Source organism: Sparus aurata, chromosome 4 (genome assembly GCF_900880675.1).
Source record: "Sparus aurata chromosome 4, fSpaAur1.1, whole genome shotgun sequence".
NCBI lineage: Eukaryota > Metazoa > Chordata > Actinopteri > Spariformes > Sparidae > Sparus > Sparus aurata.
Window position 1 is genome coordinate 32,766,402 of NC_044190.1, and position 21,860 is coordinate 32,788,261.

The following is a 21,860-nucleotide window of genomic DNA, read 5'->3' on the forward strand; positions in this document are numbered from 1 at the left end:
GGTGCAGGAAGTTTAATCAATTCTGCACTTCACCATTAAAGATAATTAGCTGATAATTAAAATTTCCCCAGTACATATATCATGCATGTCTGTAAGAATGTGACAAGAACAGGAATAAGCTCCCACACACGATCCAACAGTGCTGAATTCTTTTATTTTACTTTTACAGATTTGACAATTTATTCCAAGTTTCTTAGTTTCTTAACGGTGAACACATTCACTAAGCACAGCTACCAGAAACTACAAACAGTCCAGTTTGTCAAATGTACACATGGGTCAGAGAGGGAAACATTTTGGTAACTGGCTTCAGCGTGTTCGCGCCAGTACCTCCAACAGCAGGGGGTGATGTCTGTTTTGTTTTCAACAATTGTTTTTTCTTTAAAATGGCACAATCAACGCTAGTGCTGATAAGAACAATGGTCATTTATAATGTCTACGTCGTATCGTACAACCAACTCTCTCCTTAATGTAAAAACGCAGAGTGAAGGAATGACTTTTTTCTCCCGTTTGAGACGCCGCAGCTCTGCTCAGCGAAACCGACCAATGAATGGATGTGTGTGGTTTTTTTGTTCTTCTCTGAATCTAGGCCGGCCTTCACTCTGCACTCTCCGGGATAGTTTGACTCTGAGTAGGTGCTGCATTGAGGAGATTCACAAATGTCTTTTACCTGTGGCTCAAAGGAAAGAAAATCACTGATAGAGACAGCGAGGCGCCCGCTCACGCAGGGAATGTGGTGGAGGAAGCTGAACGGGCCACAGTTCAGGAATCAAAAAGGAAGAAAGGCTCTTAAACGCGAAGCATTTCAGTCCATATCCATCTCTTACTCATCTGACCTCCTCGGCATCGTCTAAAAAAAGTGCGTTTTGACTGACGGCTAACCAGTGCAACCCATCTGTGACACCAACTGAAGGACAAAAGGACACCTTATCAAAAGAAAACAAACACATTTAACAATTTATATTCACTTTACAGCAGGAGGAGGAGGGGGGGGAAACACTGACAGAACAAAACAATGCCACAATGTTGATCATGTGTTGAAAGTCATTCAGATTGCAAATAATTCAGATAAGGCTTTGTCCACAATGTGCAGCTAAAATCATGATACACTTTATTAACAGTTTCAAACATTCATGTGGTTCCTCGATTCCTTCGGCGACCTTCGTCTTTCTCACCACAACCTGCGGATATGTACTCTTTGCACGGCTTTAAACTACCTATTAGTCCAAAATATATAACAAAAAAAGGCAGATTGATAACAATGTGGTCCCCATGAGAGCATTATCAAATTCTGTTCAAACACAAGTGCAACACAAATAAACACCTTCACGCACTAACTTCTCTTCACTCCACTTACAATTTGTTTTGTTTTTTTGTCTGCAGCCCGTCAAAACGAGAGTGAGGTGTTTACCGAGATACCTCACCGGCTCTCATGACTGCGAAAACATTTTTTGATCAGCACTTCCTTGGTTTGGTCGGCTACTTCCGAAGAATCATTCTTACAATTTATTAAAAAATATTAAATCAAAACGTCCAGTTTTGGTGACCGTTCAGAATCTTCTAAATATGTAAGCACCTTAAACAAAAACAACAAAAGAAGGGTAAGGGTAAGGTGTACAAGGCAAAAGTAATGTTCACATGAGGGCAAGAGGCAAAACTGGTCGACTGTTAATACTAATGGCACAGCAGGAAAGTAAACAAACAAAAGTGCTTGAACACGAGGCAGCGGGGACGACGTGAACGCGGACAGACGAGGACTTTCTGTCACAACGTGGGAAGATTCCCTGACACTCGTCCAACGACTCTCAACTGCACCGAAGTTTCTTTGTACAGTTTTAAAAATAACTTACAAGCATGCGGGATGATTTCTGGTAACTCTGGTAATGCTGGGTAAAGCCAAGCCCATGCAGGTTAGACGAGGGCAGCAGCAAGAAGCAGTGCAGCCTGTGCAGTTTTCATACCACACTGTAGACACATAATGTCTGTGGTGCAATGTCACCCTCAGCCTTTTGAAAGCAGCTACCGTATACGTGAGGATATCTGAACCAAAACAATCTGTGCACCGAACAGAAAAAAGGCAAAAATATCTTCCAAACCCTGAACTTAGTCCTGCGGTGCAGTTGAGACGCAGGAAGAGCGCAAATTTCCCACATATTCTGCTGTTTTTGGTAACAAAAGCCCATGTTGGCCACGAGACAGGAAGGCAAAGAGAGGAGAGGGATCAGACAACAAAGCTGCAGCGAGTGTCTGATGAGGGAATAAAGCATAAGACAACGTTGTAAAGCTGGACGGATCTGAGGCAAGCTCTCTGCTCGGTGATACATGGCTTTTAACGATATACATAACTCTTGTCACTCGAGAAAATGACGATACTGAAATAAATAACTTCCACATTGATAATAGTAAAACATCTTCAAAGCTCCGACTAGAGCTGTGAGTGGAGAGAGAGGAACGCTGTGGGAGCGCAGACCTCCTCAGGTTGTACAGCAGTAAGCAGAATGTAGTGTACTTCTGTGTGATTGAGTAAATATCTTTGTGCCAGTGTTTGTTCGCTGGTCACAGCTGTAAACAGTTCGAGATCGTAGCAGGTGGAAACCCTCGCAGCCTTCTGAATCCCTCCGCAGTTAAAACCCGCGCTACACTTCATCTGCCTGAAATGTAGGAGAAAACACGACAGAGCGACATCTCTATTTTTAAGACGTGATCTAGCGGATAATCACCCGTGCCTGCACTCCTTAAACTATCCTATGTCATTTACCTGATATCCACATAAATAGCGTACAATAGAGCTAAAACTAAAACAAAAAAAACCTACAAAGCTGTTCATTTGGGAAACGGTGGTCCCGTCCTTCATATCTTTCGGACACGAGTTCTGCTAAGAAGAAAGCTTCTAATCTTAAAAAGGGAGGGGTGGAGACGTGAAGGAGTCGAATGCAATAAATAAAATACATGATATATATTATGAATATTTATATATATTTATATATGTATAAATAATATAGTACAGACAATGAGTTCTGTCTTGGCTCGACTGTGTTCAGAGAAGAATGAAGCCTGGTCCCATGTTGCCTCAACATGGCGTGGAGAGTTAACTTTCTCATCTGGCTTCGTGCTGGGACTACTTTTTCTATCAAACGGAGACCCAACAGATCAAGCTAGACTACAGCGCACTGTATCAAGTTATTCCTCAGCGCCTCCTTTCGGGCCTGCTCCTGTGTGTGCATACATACATTCTCACCGGAGAACGAGACGATGACGAGAAGAACTATCTTAACATCTAGTTGAAACACAGAGGAGGGAGCTGGGGTGACCAGACCCAGGTGTCGGCGGACGGATAGAGAGTACTGGAGGCGTTGATCTGGTCCTGTGGTTTCTCTAAGAGGCAGGCGTTTATACAAGCGGTGGACTGACGGTGGCGTTTTACAGCCAGATTCAAACCGGCGGCGGCGACTGTGGGTGCATTTGTGCATTTCTGTAAGAGAGAAGGTGCAGGTGAGTGTGGGCGTGCATGTGTACGCTCAGAGGAAGTATTGTACAGATGCATGTTGACAGTTCAGCATGTGTGTGTGTGTGTGTTTTTTGGATGTGTGTTCAGACCGGGGATATCATAAGAGAACTGGATAATGTGTTTCGAATTAGCAGTTCTTTGAGACTTTTCAATTTTTGGGGGGGGGGGAGGGGACATAAATTGTGATCATACAAATCCTAATTTTGGGAGTGTTTAGACACGGGTGAGGAAGGCAAGGTTGAGCGAGCTGGGGATCTGGATGGTTTCCAGGGCGAGGGATGAAGGGCTGAACGGGAAAGTGACCGGATAAATCATCTTCGTGTCCATCAACAACTGGGGACTCTCACAGCGGTCTCGCAAACGAGTCTAAAGGGAGAGAGGAGAGAAAAAATGGAAAAAGTTAATATGCACTTCAACTTCATTTGCAGATCATCTATATCTACAGATAATGGCTTTAACTGCCGCTATTAAAGGCCCCTTGATGCTTTCATTATGCCCAAGTGACTCACACCGTTGGCCAACATGCTCAAAGTACGAGAAGATTCACGATAGTTTGCCCACGATTACTAAAGTATCACAATAGAGCGACGCTGCAACAAGCGTTACATTACAGGAAAATCATATGCATGGAAACTAGTGGACTGCCTCGAGGGTCGCAGGGTACATTCTGAGTTTTGGAAAATGGTGGTTAGTGTAGAGAAGGTCTGCCAATCTTTGAGAATGTTCTCAAGATGCCAATTGAGCATTAAAATTACTCACTCACTACTAAAATAGACATGATAACATCATTTGGAAATTGTGACTTTTTGCAGTAGCATATAAAAGAGATCGTAAATCACCTGTATGGTTCGTATGAATGCGACCGACACTCTCTCCTCAAATTCGTTTACTGGAGTGTAGAGGTTCAGGACCTTCACAATCTGAGAAAGAGATAAAAAAAAAAGGTTGGTTATTCCAACAAAACAAGCAGTTAACTGAAAGTGGCTTTTATCTTTTGACAAACTGAGGTTGAGAGGAAATTCAATAAAAAGCTGTTTGGGATTATTTGATTGTGGTTTAAACGAATGAGAGGACGGTTTACCTGAGCAGTGGTGAGGGCCAGGCACATGGAGCAGATGGCCTCGGCGTCCTCGTCAGTCTTTTTCTTCACCTGCAGTAGCTGAGCGGCCTGGATCAGAGGCTCCAGAGTCTCCTTGGCTCCGCATACCATCAGACCTTTGTCTCTGAGCCACTCCTCCAGCTGGCTCACATTGTACCTGAACACAAACACACAACATAACTTAATACAAATATATATATTCTTGCTCTGGAGCTCCTCTCTGAGCAGCGACATCTCCTACCTGATCTGCATGCCTTTGCTCCAGGAGCACATGTCTTTGCGCAGCAGCAGGTTGTTGAGGGTGACGGCTCCGATGATGTAGAACTGCTGCTTCACCACCTGCTTGATGAGCTCGGGGTCGGTGCCGTGCTGGCACATGGTGGAGTGGAACGCGCTGAGCTGCCGCAGGATGGAGTCCAGGGTGTAGGTGCCCTCGTCGGCGATGCTAGACGTCCGCTTTCGGAGACCGGTGGGCTTCACCCCCGACACACCTTGGATGGTCTCGTGTTCCAGCATTCCAGAAACTGTGGACGAGCAAGAAGAAGCAGTCAGTACCACTGTAGAATCAGCTTGTATGAGCACACATATTTAGAATTCAGCAGCTAGGCTTCTAACAGGTTTTAACAGACGTCAACACATCACTCCAATTTTAGCTTTCCTCCATTGGCTCCCTGTCTGTTTTAGAATTGAATTTAAGATTTTACTGGTCACTTTTAAAGCACGCTTAGGTCTGGCTCCGGGCTATATTACAGATATTTTAATTCCCTATGAGCCAGCTCGCAGCCTTAGATCCTCAGTCGGGGCCCTCCTAACCATTCCAAAGTCGAGATTAAAAACTAAGGGGGACCGTGCCTTCGCCATAAGGGCCCCTCGACTTTTGAATGCCCTGCCTGAGGAGATAAGGCTTACAGAATCGGTAAATTCTTTTAAATCACTTCTTAAAACTCACTTTTATAGACTTGCCTTTATGTGATGTGGTCCTTGTGTGTCTATTTTTACTCTAACTGTCTTTGAGTCTTGGTTTTGTGTTATTTTATTTATTATATTTATTTATTTATTTTGAATCATTACCTCTGTTATCTCAACCACTTCATGCAAATGATTTATCGTCCTTGTAATTGTAAATTGTTTTACTGCTTTGCCTGTCAAAGCACTTTGTAAACCTTGTTTTTAAAAAGTGCTATAGTAATAAAGTTTATTATTATATTATTATTATTATTATTATTATATACTAGGGCCGGGACTTTAGCGCGTTAATTACGATTAATTAATTACACAAAAATTAACGCGTTAAAAAAAATAACGCATTTTAATCGCACCAATTTTTGCACCGCGGAACGTTCCTCACTGGAAGAGTTTCAGGGGCAGTGTTGGGAGTAACGGCGTTTAAGTATAACCAAAGTCCTTCTAGGCTTCTACAATAGTAGAACGTCTCTGGTATAACGGCGTTACTAACGGCGTTATTTTTTCAGTAACGGAGTAATCTAATGAATTACTTTTCCCATCGTTACAACGCCGTTACCGTTACCGACTATAAAATGTGGCGCGTTACAAAGTTAAGTTTCTCATTGAGTCTGTTGTCATCCGACTCGGCTCTCAGCTACCGGAGAAGCAGAGATGTTTTATTTTCCTCCGGTGAGACAGGAGGGAGGGGCGGGACAACCGCAGAGGTGCTGATTGGCTCTCTAAGGTAGAGTGAGAGTTCGTAAGCCAATCAGAGGCTGTGTTCGGTTTACACACAAACCACACAGCAGAGGTGAGCCGCAAAAATTGCGAGTCCAGAGGCAAAGTTAACGTTTTCAAAGTGGAAGTACAGACACTACTTTAACCTCCTTTGTCCAAGTCCGTTTTAAGCAACTCTAATCTAATGAAGCATCTCTCAACTGCACGCGCTTCTACAACACTAGTGGCCAAAAACTCCGTTGTTGACACTGTTGATGATGATAGCAGGTGTGGCTAACGTGAGCTCCGCTAACACAGAAGGACAAGGAGCCGTCAGGGCAGCTAAAGCTGGATGTTTCTGCTCCAGCTTCACTAAAACTTGTGACACAGACTGAACTGAATGCAATGATAGACAAGTATGTTGCTGAGAACATGCTCCCGTTATCAACAGCTGACTCAGACTCCTTCATTGGCTAAATACCAGGGAGAGCAGGTGCCGGTGTTGTGCAGAAAGACATTTTCTAAATACATAGATGCAGAGTACATAAAAACAATGCCGAGCTCTAAAGGGGAAGAAAAGAAAGTAACGCAAGAGTTACTTTTCCTGGTAACTAATTACTTTTATATTGGAGTAATTCCGTTACAAACTCAGTTACTTTTTGGGAGAAGTAACTAGTAACTATAACTATAACTAATTACTATTTAAAAGTAACGTGACCAACACTGTTCAGGGGTACCGATTATACTGGAGCACCAACTAACGTTCATGACTTCAGAAAACAACAATGAACGAAGAAGCAGATGAGACTGCTTTGGTTGGCCCCGTGGATGGGAAATTTTGTTTTAAAAAGCCAAGTCATTATTCATTGTTATACTAAAATCCATGTGAAAAAAATTGCTTCTCACTGCTCTCAGGTCAAATATTTATATGCGATTAAAATGCAAATAATTTAGATTAATTATTTACAAAGCCTCTGATTAATTCCGATTATTTTTTTTAATCGAGTCCCGGCCCTATTATATACACACACACACAATGAAATGTACATGCACACACCTATCATGGGCTGCAGGATGTTCTCCATGCATTTGATGAGCTGCTGGTAGATCTGGATAGCCAGGTCACTGATCACCTGTCTGTACTCTGCCAGGTCGAAGTTGGACAGACAGTGTTCATTCTGCCTCGATGTGTTGTGCTTCATGAAGGCCTGACACACACAGGAACACACAGATGAAGGTTAAAAATCATTATTCCATGGCAATCAATTATATTCTATATACATATCTGCTTTTTACACAATAAGCGATCCAAACAATGAGGATTTGATTTGTACAGACTGCAACTGCAATAATGATAATTTAACACAAAGAAAAGAACAAAATGACTCCAAGTAAGACGAGCCCTATTCATGAGAATGTATTTGTTTAAGTGCAATAGCCTCTATGTTTGTGAGTCAGTCTCACCTCGTCTCCGCTGTATTGTTTCAGACAGTGTAAGAAGCGGCAGGTGTTTGCCAGCCAGAAGGAAACCGTCTCAAAGTCGTCTCCTCGTTTCTGACGGGAAAAGGAAGAGCAAACTGGAGTCAGTAAATCAGCTGGTAATAGTCATAGTGTGACTCTTTCAGAGCCGCTCCAGTTAAGAAAACCTGCAAGTTACTGAGAAGAACATCTAATGGGTTTTAACCGAGGACTTCAAGGCCGTGTTGCCCACAGACAAAGACACAGTACACATACCTTCAGGATCTTCTTAATACTGTTGATGGTCGAGGTGAGCAGAGTGCGGACCTTCTGGTCATCGTTGACGTAGTCTGCGTGTCTCAGACACATGAACAGGATGTAAGCTGGCAGACCTGGGATCAGATTTACGGCTACACCGCGAGGCTTCAGCTCTGGAGGGATAAGAGGAAGAAACAAGTTCAGTGAGGGACTGAGGAGAAACGGTCAGACAAAGCCTCACTTTCTACAGATGGTTTGATTATTTCAGACTGTAGAAACTGTGCCTTAGGTGTGCTTTTAATTCTCACACTACATTAATGGGAATTTCAAAGAATGACCACGACTTTGAGGATTTTTCTCCCTCAATTTTGACTTTTTATTGAGAAACTGGCTTTAAGCATTTTCGAATGACTACACTGATGTTTTTTATGGCCTGTTTTGTATTTAAGCTCCGTGTTTCATGCTTAAATGAACTCTTACCGAGAATGAGATTCTTGACCAGTTTCAGCTCGTCCTCCTTCTTGTACTCCAGCATTCCTTGGAAATCTTTCTCCCTGCGGGGAATGTTGACAGGGTGGATCGGCTCGTCCACCATCTGTCCTGGAGACGTCTGGCCCTCCGTCTGACCCGCTGGGTAAAAATACAGGACATGGCGGTCAGGTAACAAATTGAGCTGTAACTGTTAAACACTAACATTTAAAAAGATTCTCAAGCCTTTGTTGGCTAATGATTTCTCTCTTACCTCCCATCTCTCCGATCCTCTTGGAATAAACCTTGAGCTGCTTCTTCAGCTTGCGGATGGTTCGGTCCTGCTTCTCCAGCTGCTCCATTAGATCCTAACACAGGTGATGGATAGAGAAAGAAAGACCATCGTGAGGACAAACAGCAAGTCTCAAACTTCTCAGACTGCTTCACACTGTCGCCCTCCAGTGGTAAAAAGCAACACTTTTTAAGATCTCACTCAGCGCCGTCTTGGAAAAGGAAGCTTGGAAACAAACAAACCAACAGGAGGGCTGGAGTAGTTTTAAATCAACATAAGATTCCCTGCTGATTTTTTTCAGAAAAAGAGAAGTTTCAAGACTTTGCTGCATGTTAGAAAAGAGAAAAAGGTGCCCAGCTGCTCCGCTGTGAGTTAGAAGACACTGCTGAGGAGAGTTAGAGCGACGCTCAGCGCTGCTTCATTCACAAACACACAACCTTAGTTAGTTCAAACACATGCAAACGCACATGCAGGCGCGCGCACACACACACAGACTCTACATACAACCATCCGTCGTAAAATGGTGACTCGAGCCTCTCGGGACGCTGTGGGGTCTTCAGCCAAGAGTTCCTGTCAGGTGACACCATCCAAACAAATAATTGTGTTTGTGTGTGTGTGATACACCACACTGTAGTGGCCATTTCAGTGGAAACGAGACCATCAAAGCCAAACAGCTTCAAGTGATGCTTCATTAACATAACATGGGGAAAATTAAGTGTATCTGTAGATCAAAGTCGTCTGGCAGTTTTTGGTTACAACTACGTCACTACTAGTTGCGTGTATTGGCATGTGTGCTGCAGCGTACCAGGTTCTCGTTGGTGAGGCGGGTGATCTCGTGCTGCAGACTGGCTTCGATTCGGGCCTCTGGAGGCAGCTGGAGGTTTTGAGCCAAGAGCTGCTGCTGACGGTTGTTCTCCTCCTTCACATTCTGCAGCTCGCCACGCAACGCCTCCACCTCGTTGTCGTAGGTCCTTCGCTGAGTCTGCAGCTGATGCTCCAGTAACCTGGGGCCAGGGAGGGAGATGAGATGGAGGACGGAATGAAGGCGAGGGGGATGATGGGAGAGGAAGGGATGAGGGGAAAGGAACAGGGCATAAATAAGAGGAGAGGGAAATAAGTCAGCATCCAATTTCAGAAATAACATAGAACAGTCAGAGAGAGAGAGCAGCGTAGTGACAGCAGCATGCTGTGCAGCCCAGAGCCCAGCCTCTCTGAACACATTCTTTAATTCTGTTGAGTCATTACACTTATAGAGGTTCAGTTTGTTGGTTCAGAAGGAGGTTGGACCTTCTTCCCAAACTGTGCACTGGTCTCCTCACACTAGTTTGCTAACATCACACAGTCAGACAGTCATATAAGACACGAGGCAATTAGTGAAGCACCAAGACTCCCAAAGCAGCACAAAGGCTTCAACGGTTCTCTTAATTCACTGAAAAAAAGTCAAATATTTTCTCTCCATGTGTCATTTTAAGAGAAACACTGGTAAGGAAAAGAGTAAACGCAAAGTTTAAGATGAGACGGTGAAGGTCAAATACTGTTTGTGAACAGTTCTTTGGATTTGTTTCAAATGTCAGGAACAATGAAGCCTTTCTCGCTGCGTCACTTTGAAGCTCTGCTGTGAATATTGAGTTACACGAAGCTCAAACTTCTGACTGTCAAGGAAACAAGGTTGGTCACGATGACAAATTCTGCTGCACTACGTTCAAAATAAAAGAGGAAAATCAAACCTAAACTTTGTATAAATGACTGTGTATTATGCCATGTTTAGCTTATCATTCTATTTTTGTCTTGCTTTGGCTTGTTGTACTTTGAGCTCGTTCAATCCTACACGTTCCCTCTGCTTCTGACCAAGTTCATTTTCCCAATGAGGGATCAACTAGGTCTTGTCTTATCTCAAGTTTGGGGGTAATGGATCAATTTTTATATTTTTTTTATTAAATAACACAAAAACTGGAAAAAAACATAATGTTGTGTTGTGCAAACAAACAAACCTGATAGCACCAAAAGCAGACTACAATGTATGCCAACTCACAACACAACAACCTTGTTAATTGTCGTCTAGGGCCCATGAAATGAGTCCTGAGGCCCTAAAACTGACCAGCTATACAAAACAAATACAAAGACAGATGTGAGAGAAAAGTCTGAAAGCTTGATAAAAACGTGAGAGAGAGAGAAAACTGTGGATGAAGAAAAACAGCCGCACACATCCTTCCCTGTGAAAAGGCAAAACATGCTCAGTAAATCACACTTGAGTTACACCTGATGGTTTCCTTTAAGCCCTGATTAACCAGCCACAGCTCTCCGTCCTCATTCAGCTTATGGAAGTCTGGAGCGGCGGATCTGACCGACACACAACACAAAGGAACATGAACAAAAACACAATGACAGAAAGAAAGATGCGGGATGGTTGGGTGGAGGGGAGATGTGTGCAAAGACAAGAAGAATCTCTATCTGAGGTGTCTGGATAAAAAAAAAATACACCTTTATTCTTGGCCTGTAGTTAATAATATGTATGTATGGTATAATATATACGGTGTACTGAATGATATGATGGAGGGAAACCTGGAAATCTGCTTTTGAGTGGCTCTTAATCTATTTGGTTAAACAATAAAAACTCTCCCTAAGCGCAGATTTGTTTAGCAGTAGATGTGTGTAGCCTGTTGTGCCCTTAATATTTGCTTGTATGATGACAGCGTGTGAACAAGGAAGGTCACAAGCAACAAAGGGGAGCAACAGAGGGATGAAGGCAGTGATGCACAGTGGAACTTTTTGGGCAACTCTGGTCATTAACAGTGCAACAAGGTTATTCTAATTATACAGGAAAAACACTGTTGCAAGTGTGTTTTTGCTTTGACATCATAAAGCTGCATGTGTGCAGCATTTTGAGGCCTGCTAGATCAGAATACTGCATATAGAAGGAAAGTAATTTAAAACAAAATGGAGCTAAAAAAAACTGTAGAGAACATGATAAAAAATATAAAAGAATTAAAAATAGGTGTATCAATGATCAATTCCTTAAAAGTGTTCTGTGCATCTCTGCTGCGACAAACAAAGAAACAAGTGGGCTCTCATGCAGGATTTATGCCAAACTCATTCCATAAAGCTGAGACGAGAGGCCCCCAACAACAGCATCACACCACTGCTGCTGAACAGTGTCAGGAAGTCATGATGTAAATATAAGTGTTAATAATGAAGGTTAAACTACACCTAAAGATTACATCTATACCTTCTAGGCTCTGACATTTTCATGCTTTCATGCTGCACATTTTGAAAAATTCTGCGCTAGTTCTGCAGCATCTCCAAAAACAGAAGCCACTGACAACATCCCTGTATTCTTTGTTTTGAGGGAAAACAGAAACTAGTCAGCTTCAGTTTAAGAGGCTCTGCTCTTGTTCATGCTGAACTATTAAAACCCATGCACACCTGTGAGTCCAAAAACAACCGACTCCAAAGCCAAACAAACATTCTTTGACTTCAGCTACTGGGGACAATAGTCTGTTAGAGCATAAAGAAAACCCTGAATTTTAGCTGTCGAGCTGTTTCATTATTCCACATGCTGTTAGGGCAAAAAACGCAAAGCTACCCAAGCTTTTATCGGCACTCCGACTCAGCCGTTTCAGCTTCAGGAAGGCCTCGTTCAGACCAAATCAGACACTGCAGTGAAAATATACTTTTTCCCATTCATTTTGAGTGTGAGTAGTGCGTTTAGACTGCAGAAAAACAAACGTATCTCCCTGCTTCAAAAAGTTGAAAAAAAAAAAAAAAAAAAAAAAAACTTTTTTGAGAAACTTTCACTACATGATTATTGTGACCAAACAAATTCACTATAACAATATATATCACAAAACTATAGAAATTAAATCTATCCATAACTTTGTTTACTGTGCGTTTTGTCCATTTTCTCCACAAATAAATGACTTAAAATACGTAGGGAAGTTGAGAGAAGAGATAATTACTCTCATCACAAATATCATGAGTATCGCTTTAACACCCATAAACTCAACCTGATTATACGCTACAGTGGTTTATCAACTATCAGACCTGCTGGTCAACAGTTTATTTGTTCAAGCTGTTTACACTTCATTTATAAAATACCTACCACTATCACACATATAATTGAAATTATTGACACATTTGGTGTCAGGGTGCGTCAAACTGCTCTGAGTTTATATTATGTTGCTTGGTATATAAGACAATATCATGCTGACACCAGCAGGGGAGGAGAATCTGCGAAGTTGTCGTGGAAAGGTTATTGCTTCCAAGCCGGGAGCCGGACACCGTGCGCAATAATTACCGCAGTGCCTGATTTGGTCTGAAGCCTTAAATCTCTCATGTGCAACGTTTTCAACCATGTTTGGTCTGTGCGTGGCCATGCATGCTCTGCTCCATGATGCATAGGCCACGTCTCATTGGTTACCTCAGCCTACTCAGGAGTTCACTGACTTCCAGCGGTTTACGCATGAACCTTGGAGATCTGCACAGGACAGCGTTCACAAACACACATTTCTTACAAATAAATCATGGTATTAAAAATAATGGAACAAGAGCTGCACAAGAAAGGAAATTAGGACAAAAGATAGATGATATCAAGAGAGATTGGACTGAATTCAACATTGGGGAAGGTGATGACCTGGAAACTGGGTGGAGAACAAGCAGGAACAAAGTACCTGTTGGTGTCTTTGAGGCCGATGCAAGCCTGCTTCAGTTCGTCAGCATCCTTCAGTTTGGACACATCCTCAGCATAGACAGACGGCTCGGTCATGGTCTCCTGGAAGAAGACAGACATGGACAGACAAATGAGAAAGAGGAAACACCACTTTTAGAGAGTGACCTGTCTGTTTCAACTGCTTCTTGAACCAATTACCACCACAACTCTGGGGGCTTAGATGTATGAATGAAGACAAGCAAGTCAGTGGTTTCATGAGTTCAGTGTGCTGAAGGCAGTCAGCGTGTGTGCTGCCAACTCCCTGCCAGCACCAGTGCAGCTGTTGGCTACGACTGTCCTTTTACTCTGACAATCATCAGCCAGTCGGGGCCTCGGGCTGGACAGCGTCAAATCAACAAGTGACGCCTGGGCGACAGCCGCCTATCTATGGGGAGCATGCTTCACAGCAGTGGCTGTCAGGAGACGAGAGGTGCTGTAGTGAAGCCTGACAGAGCTGAGCATCAGCTGATTAGTTACCAGGGTTTAAGGTCACTTGTGATCAGAGAGTTTGATACAGCGGTCACACGAACGCTGCATCACAGTTTGACATAAAGACGAGGCTCATTTATATAGTATGAGGGAGTGAAACTGTGTGCCTGATCATCTGTGGAGCTACGGTATAATGATGTGACAGCACAGTTTATTTCTTGAGTGAGTCAGCAGCAACATGAATAATCAGCGCCTCCTTTTACAGTAAGTGGGAGCTGCAATGATTCATCTATTATCATTTCATTGATTAGGGAAGCTAAAGAAAGTTAATTGTCAGTAATTGTTTTGGAGCAAAATGTCAAACAGACTGACAGCTGAACAAAAGAAGTCATCATTTGAAGATGTCATGTTGGACCCCGGGAAATTCTGATGAGCATTTTTCACAATTTTGACATTTTTATTAACTAAAGATTAATAAAAGAAAATCATTAGTTGCATCCCTGCAGTCAGTAAAGACACAATCCCACACTGCACAGCACTGTGAAGTCAGCACCCCTGGAGTTCCAGAATTAAATTAATATTCAAATTATTTTGAATATTATGTTCTGAATTTAAATTCTGCATTCAGGGTGCTGTCAATCCTCTCTCTATTCTCTTCAAAATACAGCAACTGTCATGTGTTTAAGGTTTTCAGGTCTTGGTAACATGAATCCATTACAGACAGGGGTTCACAAGGATGACTGCAAAATGGCTGCATTAAAAACGGCCACTGAGCAGAACTCTCAGTGACTTTTTAGTGAAACAAAAAGTCCATTAATGCGTTCACTCAGACGGAGGACGAGATGGACGAGACAATCAAACTTATACCTGGAGAGGACAGAGTCTCTATGTTAAGCCTCATATCGGAAGAAAGCTGATCTTTTGTTCCCTCTGTGATTTTATGTTACAGCTGTGCGTCAGAGCTTTTTAAGTCTCAGCTCAACGGTGCCAGTTTTTGCAATACTTAAGAGGGAAATTCCGCTCTTGCTCACACACTGTTTCATATCATTAACTTCATGTTCAAAGCATTCCAGGAGGCTTTGTTGTTTTCTCTCAACCTGCTTTCTTTACTTCAGTCCTAAAATTGAGTTATGAGAATTTCCACATTAACTTGTTTTGCTCAGTATGTGGAGGGTAAAAAGGGAATACTGGTGGTGACAGACAAGCACGTAGAAAAAGTAAGAGCACGGCCTCATGCTTAAATTAGATAAATTAGAGTACCTTCACTTTGAGGTACAGACAGTAAATCTTCAAGTGAATTCTCCGTAACCTAACAGCAACTTTGTTAAAGTAGCTGCCAGTGACAAATAACAAACCTAAATAAACAGTATTCCTTGTGCTAACTCTCACCGTGACGGCTGATGAAATTGAGGCTTTACATAGAGACACACCAGGTGAAATGTGTCAAACACTCATGCAGGATGCGTTTCTTTAACTGTACCTTCTCATCCTGTGGGCAAGCATGGATGGAGGAGAGAAGGTGGAGACAGGAGAATTAGACAAAGTGAGGGTACAGTGAAAACATTAGCTACGTTCGTTGTGAACAATAATGTGATTTAAGAAATGATTTGGAGCCAAAATCAACAACTAACTACAGGAGAGCAAATGGTCCGAGTTCAAATGTGAATCAGGTAATGTCTGAATCATCATTTGTCCATTAAATAGAAAATAAACTGATTTGTTTTTCTTTTTTTTCGTCTTTAGTTATCCATGAAAAAAACTAATATTTCTTTAATGAAAGCTGAGATTAGGATCTCTGCTAAAATGTGATGAAATTGATCTTTAGCCAAGAGAGATTTTGGTTCGATCCCTTTATCATTTTTGAGGGATATCGTGCAAACAAATAGACAAACAGAGAAACAACACGGGTGGAAAACAACACACAAATGTAAGAAGGTGGATGCAAGCAAGCAGGGTGCCATCCACTTACATCCAGCTTCATTTTGTGAAAGAACAACAGCACCATGTGACCACAGTGTCCAGAATATACCAGTTAAAACATTTTGCTCTACCTTGTGGTGCATGGCTTCCTTCTGGCTGACCAGCTGTGAGCGCAGGATCAGCACCTCCTCCTTACGGACGTCCAGCTCCTCGCAGGCGGAGTTGAGCTGCTCCAGGAGCACCTTGTACGCTGGGGATCCCGGGGCCCCGCTGCTGGCACCTGCGTTGCCCAGCAGGCTTTGCCTCATCTCCACCAGGTTGTGTTTCAGCTTCTTGTTCTCGGACTCCAGCTCTTGACGCTGGGGAGTAAAATAATTAAGTGTCGGTGGGAAATAAGTATTTATGGCATGAATTATTGTAATAACATATGTGGCCTTAGCTTTGGAGCAAGTTATCATCTGAAGACAGTCAGAGAACATGTGCTAGCATTGTTGTATTTCTACTTTATTTTCTTCTGGGTGTTTACCTTCAGGGACTCGTACTCCAGCTCCGCACCACGAGCCTTCTTGAACTCTGCATCATCCTGAAAAAAGGAGCAAAAAGTGATGATGAAGAGGTGTTTATGACCTGGACAAAGTCTGTATCACATGATGCAGCACAGCCTGACAAAGGACTGAAACAAAAAGTTATGATATTTATAGAATCATGAGTGTGAAAAAAGGGTAATTGTTTGTACTTCTTGCTTACTTGCTGTTATGTGCTTATTGTTATCAAAAAGCTTTTCATTAGGTACTCTCCAAGTATTACTGTTTGTTTACAATCCTTCACACACCATAATGAGGTTTTAAACATTGAGTGTAAAGTAATTTGTTAATAAAGTGAGATATTTCAGAGCCCAGTGTGGGAGTCGGTACCCTCGCTCTAGCCCGCTGGAATTGCTCTTCTTTGTTTTCCAGCTCGTTGCGCAGCGATTGCTTTTCTTGCTCCAGTTCTGTAAGACGTTTCTGCAGCTTGAGGGTCAGCGAGGTGTCGATTCCTCGGGTCACATCCTGTATGAAAAAGAAATATTAGGACAGAGCATAAGCCGCATATAAAACGTTAAAACGAAAAGCCATGAATGCTTTGACTTCAGAAATGTATTGCATCTATTTAATGCCAATATTCTTACTTCGGCGGCACGGGAACCTTCTTCCAATTCGGCGTACTCTGAGTTGTAGGTGTACTCTGATTCGTTGCTGCTGTGGGTGGAATCTGTTCTCCTGTGGCCAGGCTTGGAGACATTCTACAGATGAGACAGAAAATAAAACTTTTAATATGAACCAACGACAGACTCAAGTTCCTGCTGCGCATTCTGCTTGGTAAAACAATCAGATGAGAAATACTGAATAAATTTGCTCTGAGTGTTTTCAGATTAAGTTGAGAGGCATTTGGATGATGAGAATGAAAATCGACGCGCATGTTTCACTCACCGAAGACGCCATCGCCTCCTTCAGGTCGTCGTATTTCTCCTCGAGGCGAAGGTGTTCTGTCAGGAGATTCTGGTAGCGAGAGCGCTCCTCGTTCAGATCCGTCTCCAGCTGCTGAGTCTCCTGTACGATGGCACGAGCCATTTTCTCTGATGGGACAAAACATGACGAAGCAACAGTCAAAGGACAGAAACATTCTGTACAGTTGAGGACAAAACTACTGCATCACTAGATGGATGTGTTGCAGAATGCAAATATGGTTTATGTGGAAAAGTTTGCGCACCTGTCATCTGCTGACTCTGTTCCTGAATCAACCTGTTCAAGTCGTCCTTGTCTTTCTTCAGCGTGCCATTCTGCTCCTTCAGCTCCGAGACCATCTACACACACACAGAAACACACACAATACATATTTGTTTTCTGTCTTCAAACATGTTTCTCCTACTCGTAACTCTTGAGAGGTGCTTGAAACAAGCGCTTCCCATTTGGACAAAAGTACACAGAACACTAGACAATAACACACACACACAAAAAGAAAGAAACAACACAGAGTACACACACAGTCCAGTGGCTACCTCATTAGCACACTACTCTACTTCCTGTGCTCACCTGCCCTTGGGCAAAACTGCCCTCTGAGAAAACCACGTGCACAAGTCCCCCTGGTTCGCTGTGGCTCCTAAATCAAAAAAAACTTTTTTCCTCTGATGCCAATATGCATAAATATGTATAGGAATGTTTCCAGGGAAACTATGGGAAAACTCCTAATAGGAGAAATTTCTATCGAACTCGGTTTTAAACTAATAATAGCACTTTGGATAGTCCCTCATTCTAAAAGTGGAAAACTAAGTGGAGAAGTGAAGACAGAGGAGGTTTTAAAGAGAATAAATTAGCTACTTTTTTTTCTACCACTGCAAATGTAGAAAGAATTTTCCTTTAAAACCTCCAAATTACTCAAATATGCAACCACGTCTACGGAAACATCGCTGAAACTACAACCAATATGAACAGAGGGAAAAAAAACACAGACTTTGGAGGGACATGTAACAACATTAAAATGGAGGATCAGGGCAGGCATCTGCAGGTATGAGACAGATATGGACCTGGATCCCCATCTTACTTTCTCCATTTCGTCCCTGTAGTTGTGCGCCCAGTCCTCGATGGTCTTCTTCTCCTGCTGTGTCACACTCAGCTCCTTCTTCAGCTTCTCCAGCTCCTCCAGCAGCGAGGTCACCTGGTTGGTTTTGTTCTTGGCCTGCTCCTCCACCCCGCGCAGTCGGTTCAGCTCGCCACGCAACCGCTCGCTCTCCACTGTGTAGGAACTCTCCAAACCGACCAGCTTCTCGTTGACCGACTTGTTTTCCCTCGTCTGGAGGTGTGGAACGGATCATAAAACAGTAAGTTCATGACAGAAATTAATCAACACACGAAGACATGAAAACAAAAATGGGGGTTGAAAAGGGTAAATCACCTGCTCGTCGATTCTCCTCTGTAGCTGCATGATCTTGTTTTCCATGCCTTTGTTGAGCTTCTTGAAGTGCTCCACTGAGCGAGCCTCGATCTTCAGCTTCTTCAGCTCGCGTCTGGCCCTCATCCTGCGGATGCAGCACTGTAGGTAGACGATGGCGATGAGGCTGCGTTTGTACCAGCACCGAGCCAACCATCCACGAACGCGCTTCTGAATGATGACCACCTTGTGCTCCCGCAGCAGCTACAGACACACACAGAAACAGTAAAGGAGAGGCAGAGGGAGATCAGAGCACATGTGGATGCAGAAAGAGGGTTTTTCTGGAGAAGGAAGTGTCAGTTCAGACAGATCAAGCTGGATGTGACGTCTCAATAATATAAGTGTTTCGCAGCATTCGGTGATGTGTGTCTTACCGACTGGTACTTCTGCCTGGCGATGTAAGCTCTGAGGATCGTCTGCATGGCAAGAGCAGCCGCCTGCTTCTGCCTGTAGCGCTTCTTCTCCACATACATCCTGCGATACTTCTGGATGACGGTGGCTGCCTGAGTGCGACGCATGAACTTGACCAAACTGAGGAAGGCAGAGAAATACATGTCTCAACTTACATGTACTTACAGTTCTAATATTACCTTAGATCCTTAACTTATTTTACTTTAACAGCACCAATATAATGTTCTTATGAAACAAGCACACTTGGTCATAAAGGGTCAAAAGTCTAACTCTGAATGGATAAAGGAAAGTGAATATCAGGTTCTGACTCACCAGCGAGCCTGGTATCCTCGGGTGAACCTCTGGATGGTGATGGCAGAGCTACGCTTGCGCAGATACTTCTTGCGCGCCAGCCAGCAGCGAATGGTTTTCTGGATGCGAATGCAGGCAGCACGCAACTTGTCTGCCCTCAGCTTCTCCAAGTAGGCGACCTGGCCAGCCCTAAAGAATATCTTAGTTTTACCAAACTGGTATTTATCCTGGTCCTGAAGGAAGACAGGAGCACAGATCAGGGATCAGAACAGTGAGGAAAGAGGCAAAGTTAAAGAGAAATCCATTAAAAATGGTTATGCGTTAGTACAAGGAAACAACACATTATATAAGAGGAAAACTCAGATAGTCTGACAGACCTGAACAAGTTTCTCAAGAACGTTCCGGCAGGTCAACTTCTTGTCAGGTAACACGTCCTTCTGCTTCATCAGCACTCTGTAACGGCTGAAGAACTCCTGGTAGGTCCATCTGAGAGACACACATACAAAACAGTCAGAAAAGTGCCATGACCATAAACATTTGATCCTTTACTGTTTTAGTTCATTTTTACCAAAGTCATCTTCCAAAGAGGGAAACAGTTTGCTTAGCTATTTAGCAACAAATTCCTGAGGGAAAAAAGTTGTATTTTCTTCCATCAAAAATGCTTTTTAATAAGGTTAAACTTCTAAGGTTTTGGGCATTAAAATGGTCAATCCAAAGTGCAACAAGGAGACTGAGACTAAAATCCAGTGCAGGTGGGGCAGATAGACAGTCTGAGGGGGAAAAGCTGATCATTAAGGATATAATCATATTTGCATTCTGCAAACATTAAAATGTTTTAAGCAGACATCACAAATCAAAAGGATTCTATGGGAGTCAGCAGCATCGTGCAGGGATTCATCAGTACCTGGATGGGAAACCTGCAGCAGAGATGCGGATAGTTTCCAGGACGCCACAGGCTCTGAGCTGCTGCACAGCACGTTTGGGATCAAACCTGCGAACAAGAAGTTACCGCAGTCAATAAAGTCACTGTGAATTAAACCTGAGCTAAGATGGTGGTGCTCTAGAGCAAAGAATCAGATCATACTGTCTCAGAATAACATGCACAGTAGTTGTGCGGACAACTTACGTGAAGGCCATCTTGAAGTCATTGGGTTTGATGCAGCGTACGTAGTGTGGAGTGGTCGCATTCAAAGTCTCCATCAGCATTTGCAGAGAGTTACGAAACTGCAGGAGAGGATCATCATCATCATCAACATCATCATCTTTGTTCCTTTTGTAGCTCTAAACTAGGCTGAGTGCATGTGTAAAATGCAGCTTCGGGATGGATCTATGACATTATATAATAAGAATAAAAACTTCAGATGTTTTGAAGGAATTATGAACTAATTAAAAAAAAAACCTGGCAGCCGACGGTCTTCTTGTGCTCCTTGCTGCTCTTCTCTCGGCTCTTGTCAGGTTTGATGCTGAGGCGGGTTCGGCCACCGGTTCCTTGGACCTGACCGGTGGGGCTGGTAGCTTTATCCTCGTCATGGAACAGCTCCACCAGCAGGTTGAACTGGGAACAGCAGCCCACTCACAGTCAGTAACAGAACAGCAGATGGCAGCATTCCACTCTGCAGGCAAAACTGATTAACTGAGAAATAATTTGAAACTACAAAGCTTTTCACTCAGGGTGCACAGTTAAATTAAAGTTTGACAAAAGTATATATCTATAAATCAAAATGGTCAAGTCTCTTCCTACAGCACAACATGCATAGGGATTCCTCTTACCTATAGTGCAGAGCCGTACAAAGCGCAATGACAGCTTCAATCTGAGCCACAAGCCTTAATCATTTGACCAAAACCACGATGCTGCTGACTTCTTTGTATAAATCCGTAAAATTAAACATACGAGTCTGGTGATCAGGTGTGGGAACAGTTCATTATGAGAGCTAATTAATCAACATTTGGACACAAAGACAGCTGAAAAGCTGCTTGACAGTTTACGCAGATGAGTGAGTAGATTTTGCTGATTAGCGTTTGTTAAACTCGTTCACAGTCAGAGTTGTTGCTAAGTTATTAAAAGCCAATAAAGATAATGAGAAGTTATGGTTTGTCATATATGGCAATATGCAGAGACATATATGACATATTTTGCCATGGTGTCATGGCATAAATACTATAATGTAGGATCTATTTAGTAAAGCACACACGCACACGTCAGTCATGTTCCATATAACACTGAGGTTATATGAGGAGGACGCTGTGTTATATGTGCAGCTTCAGCTCCTCCTGCTGCGCTCAGAGCGTTGCCATGCCGCTTCTCTCGCCATTAAGCAGGACACGCACGGCCGCAGAGGCTTTACGTGCAGCTCGCTCTTAGCGTCTCTCTGAAAACAAAAATAACCTCCTTTCT

General features: G+C 43.0%; 1 protein-coding gene across 4 annotated transcripts in view; it reads right to left on the reverse strand.

The window, feature by feature from the left end:
- Positions 1-134: 134 nt before the first annotated feature.
- The window catches only part of myo5aa (myosin VAa), a 55,922-nt gene continuing 34,196 nt past the window's right edge, over positions 135-21,860 (reverse strand). For 3 of the 4 annotated variants that reach the window (XM_030413858.1, XM_030413857.1, XM_030413856.1), the window contains 26 exons: positions 20,865-21,020; positions 20,592-20,689; positions 20,370-20,456; positions 19,843-19,951; positions 19,487-19,698; positions 19,138-19,294; positions 18,728-18,967; positions 18,377-18,625; positions 17,546-17,639; positions 17,266-17,411; positions 16,965-17,078; positions 16,711-16,845; positions 16,323-16,379; positions 15,928-16,155; positions 15,357-15,365; positions 13,410-13,510; positions 9,548-9,746; positions 8,725-8,818; positions 8,463-8,612; positions 8,001-8,155; positions 7,731-7,820; positions 7,324-7,474; positions 4,846-5,128; positions 4,587-4,761; positions 4,345-4,425; positions 135-3,871 (listed from right to left, as the gene is read on the reverse strand). In XM_030413858.1, the coding sequence (XP_030269718.1) occupies positions 3,719-3,871; positions 4,345-4,425; positions 4,587-4,761; positions 4,846-5,128; positions 7,324-7,474; positions 7,731-7,820; positions 8,001-8,155; positions 8,463-8,612; positions 8,725-8,818; positions 9,548-9,746; positions 13,410-13,510; positions 15,357-15,365; positions 15,928-16,155; positions 16,323-16,379; positions 16,711-16,845; positions 16,965-17,078; positions 17,266-17,411; positions 17,546-17,639; positions 18,377-18,625; positions 18,728-18,967; positions 19,138-19,294; positions 19,487-19,698; positions 19,843-19,951; positions 20,370-20,456; positions 20,592-20,689; positions 20,865-21,020 (3,723 nt within the window). In that variant the 3' untranslated portion in view covers positions 135-3,718. The remainder of the gene's footprint in view (positions 3,872-4,344; positions 4,426-4,586; positions 4,762-4,845; positions 5,129-7,323; positions 7,475-7,730; positions 7,821-8,000; positions 8,156-8,462; positions 8,613-8,724; positions 8,819-9,547; positions 9,747-13,409; positions 13,511-15,356; positions 15,366-15,927; positions 16,156-16,322; positions 16,380-16,710; positions 16,846-16,964; positions 17,079-17,265; positions 17,412-17,545; positions 17,640-18,376; positions 18,626-18,727; positions 18,968-19,137; positions 19,295-19,486; positions 19,699-19,842; positions 19,952-20,369; positions 20,457-20,591; positions 20,690-20,864; positions 21,021-21,860) is intronic. The other variant, XM_030413859.1, reaches the window with a different exon arrangement.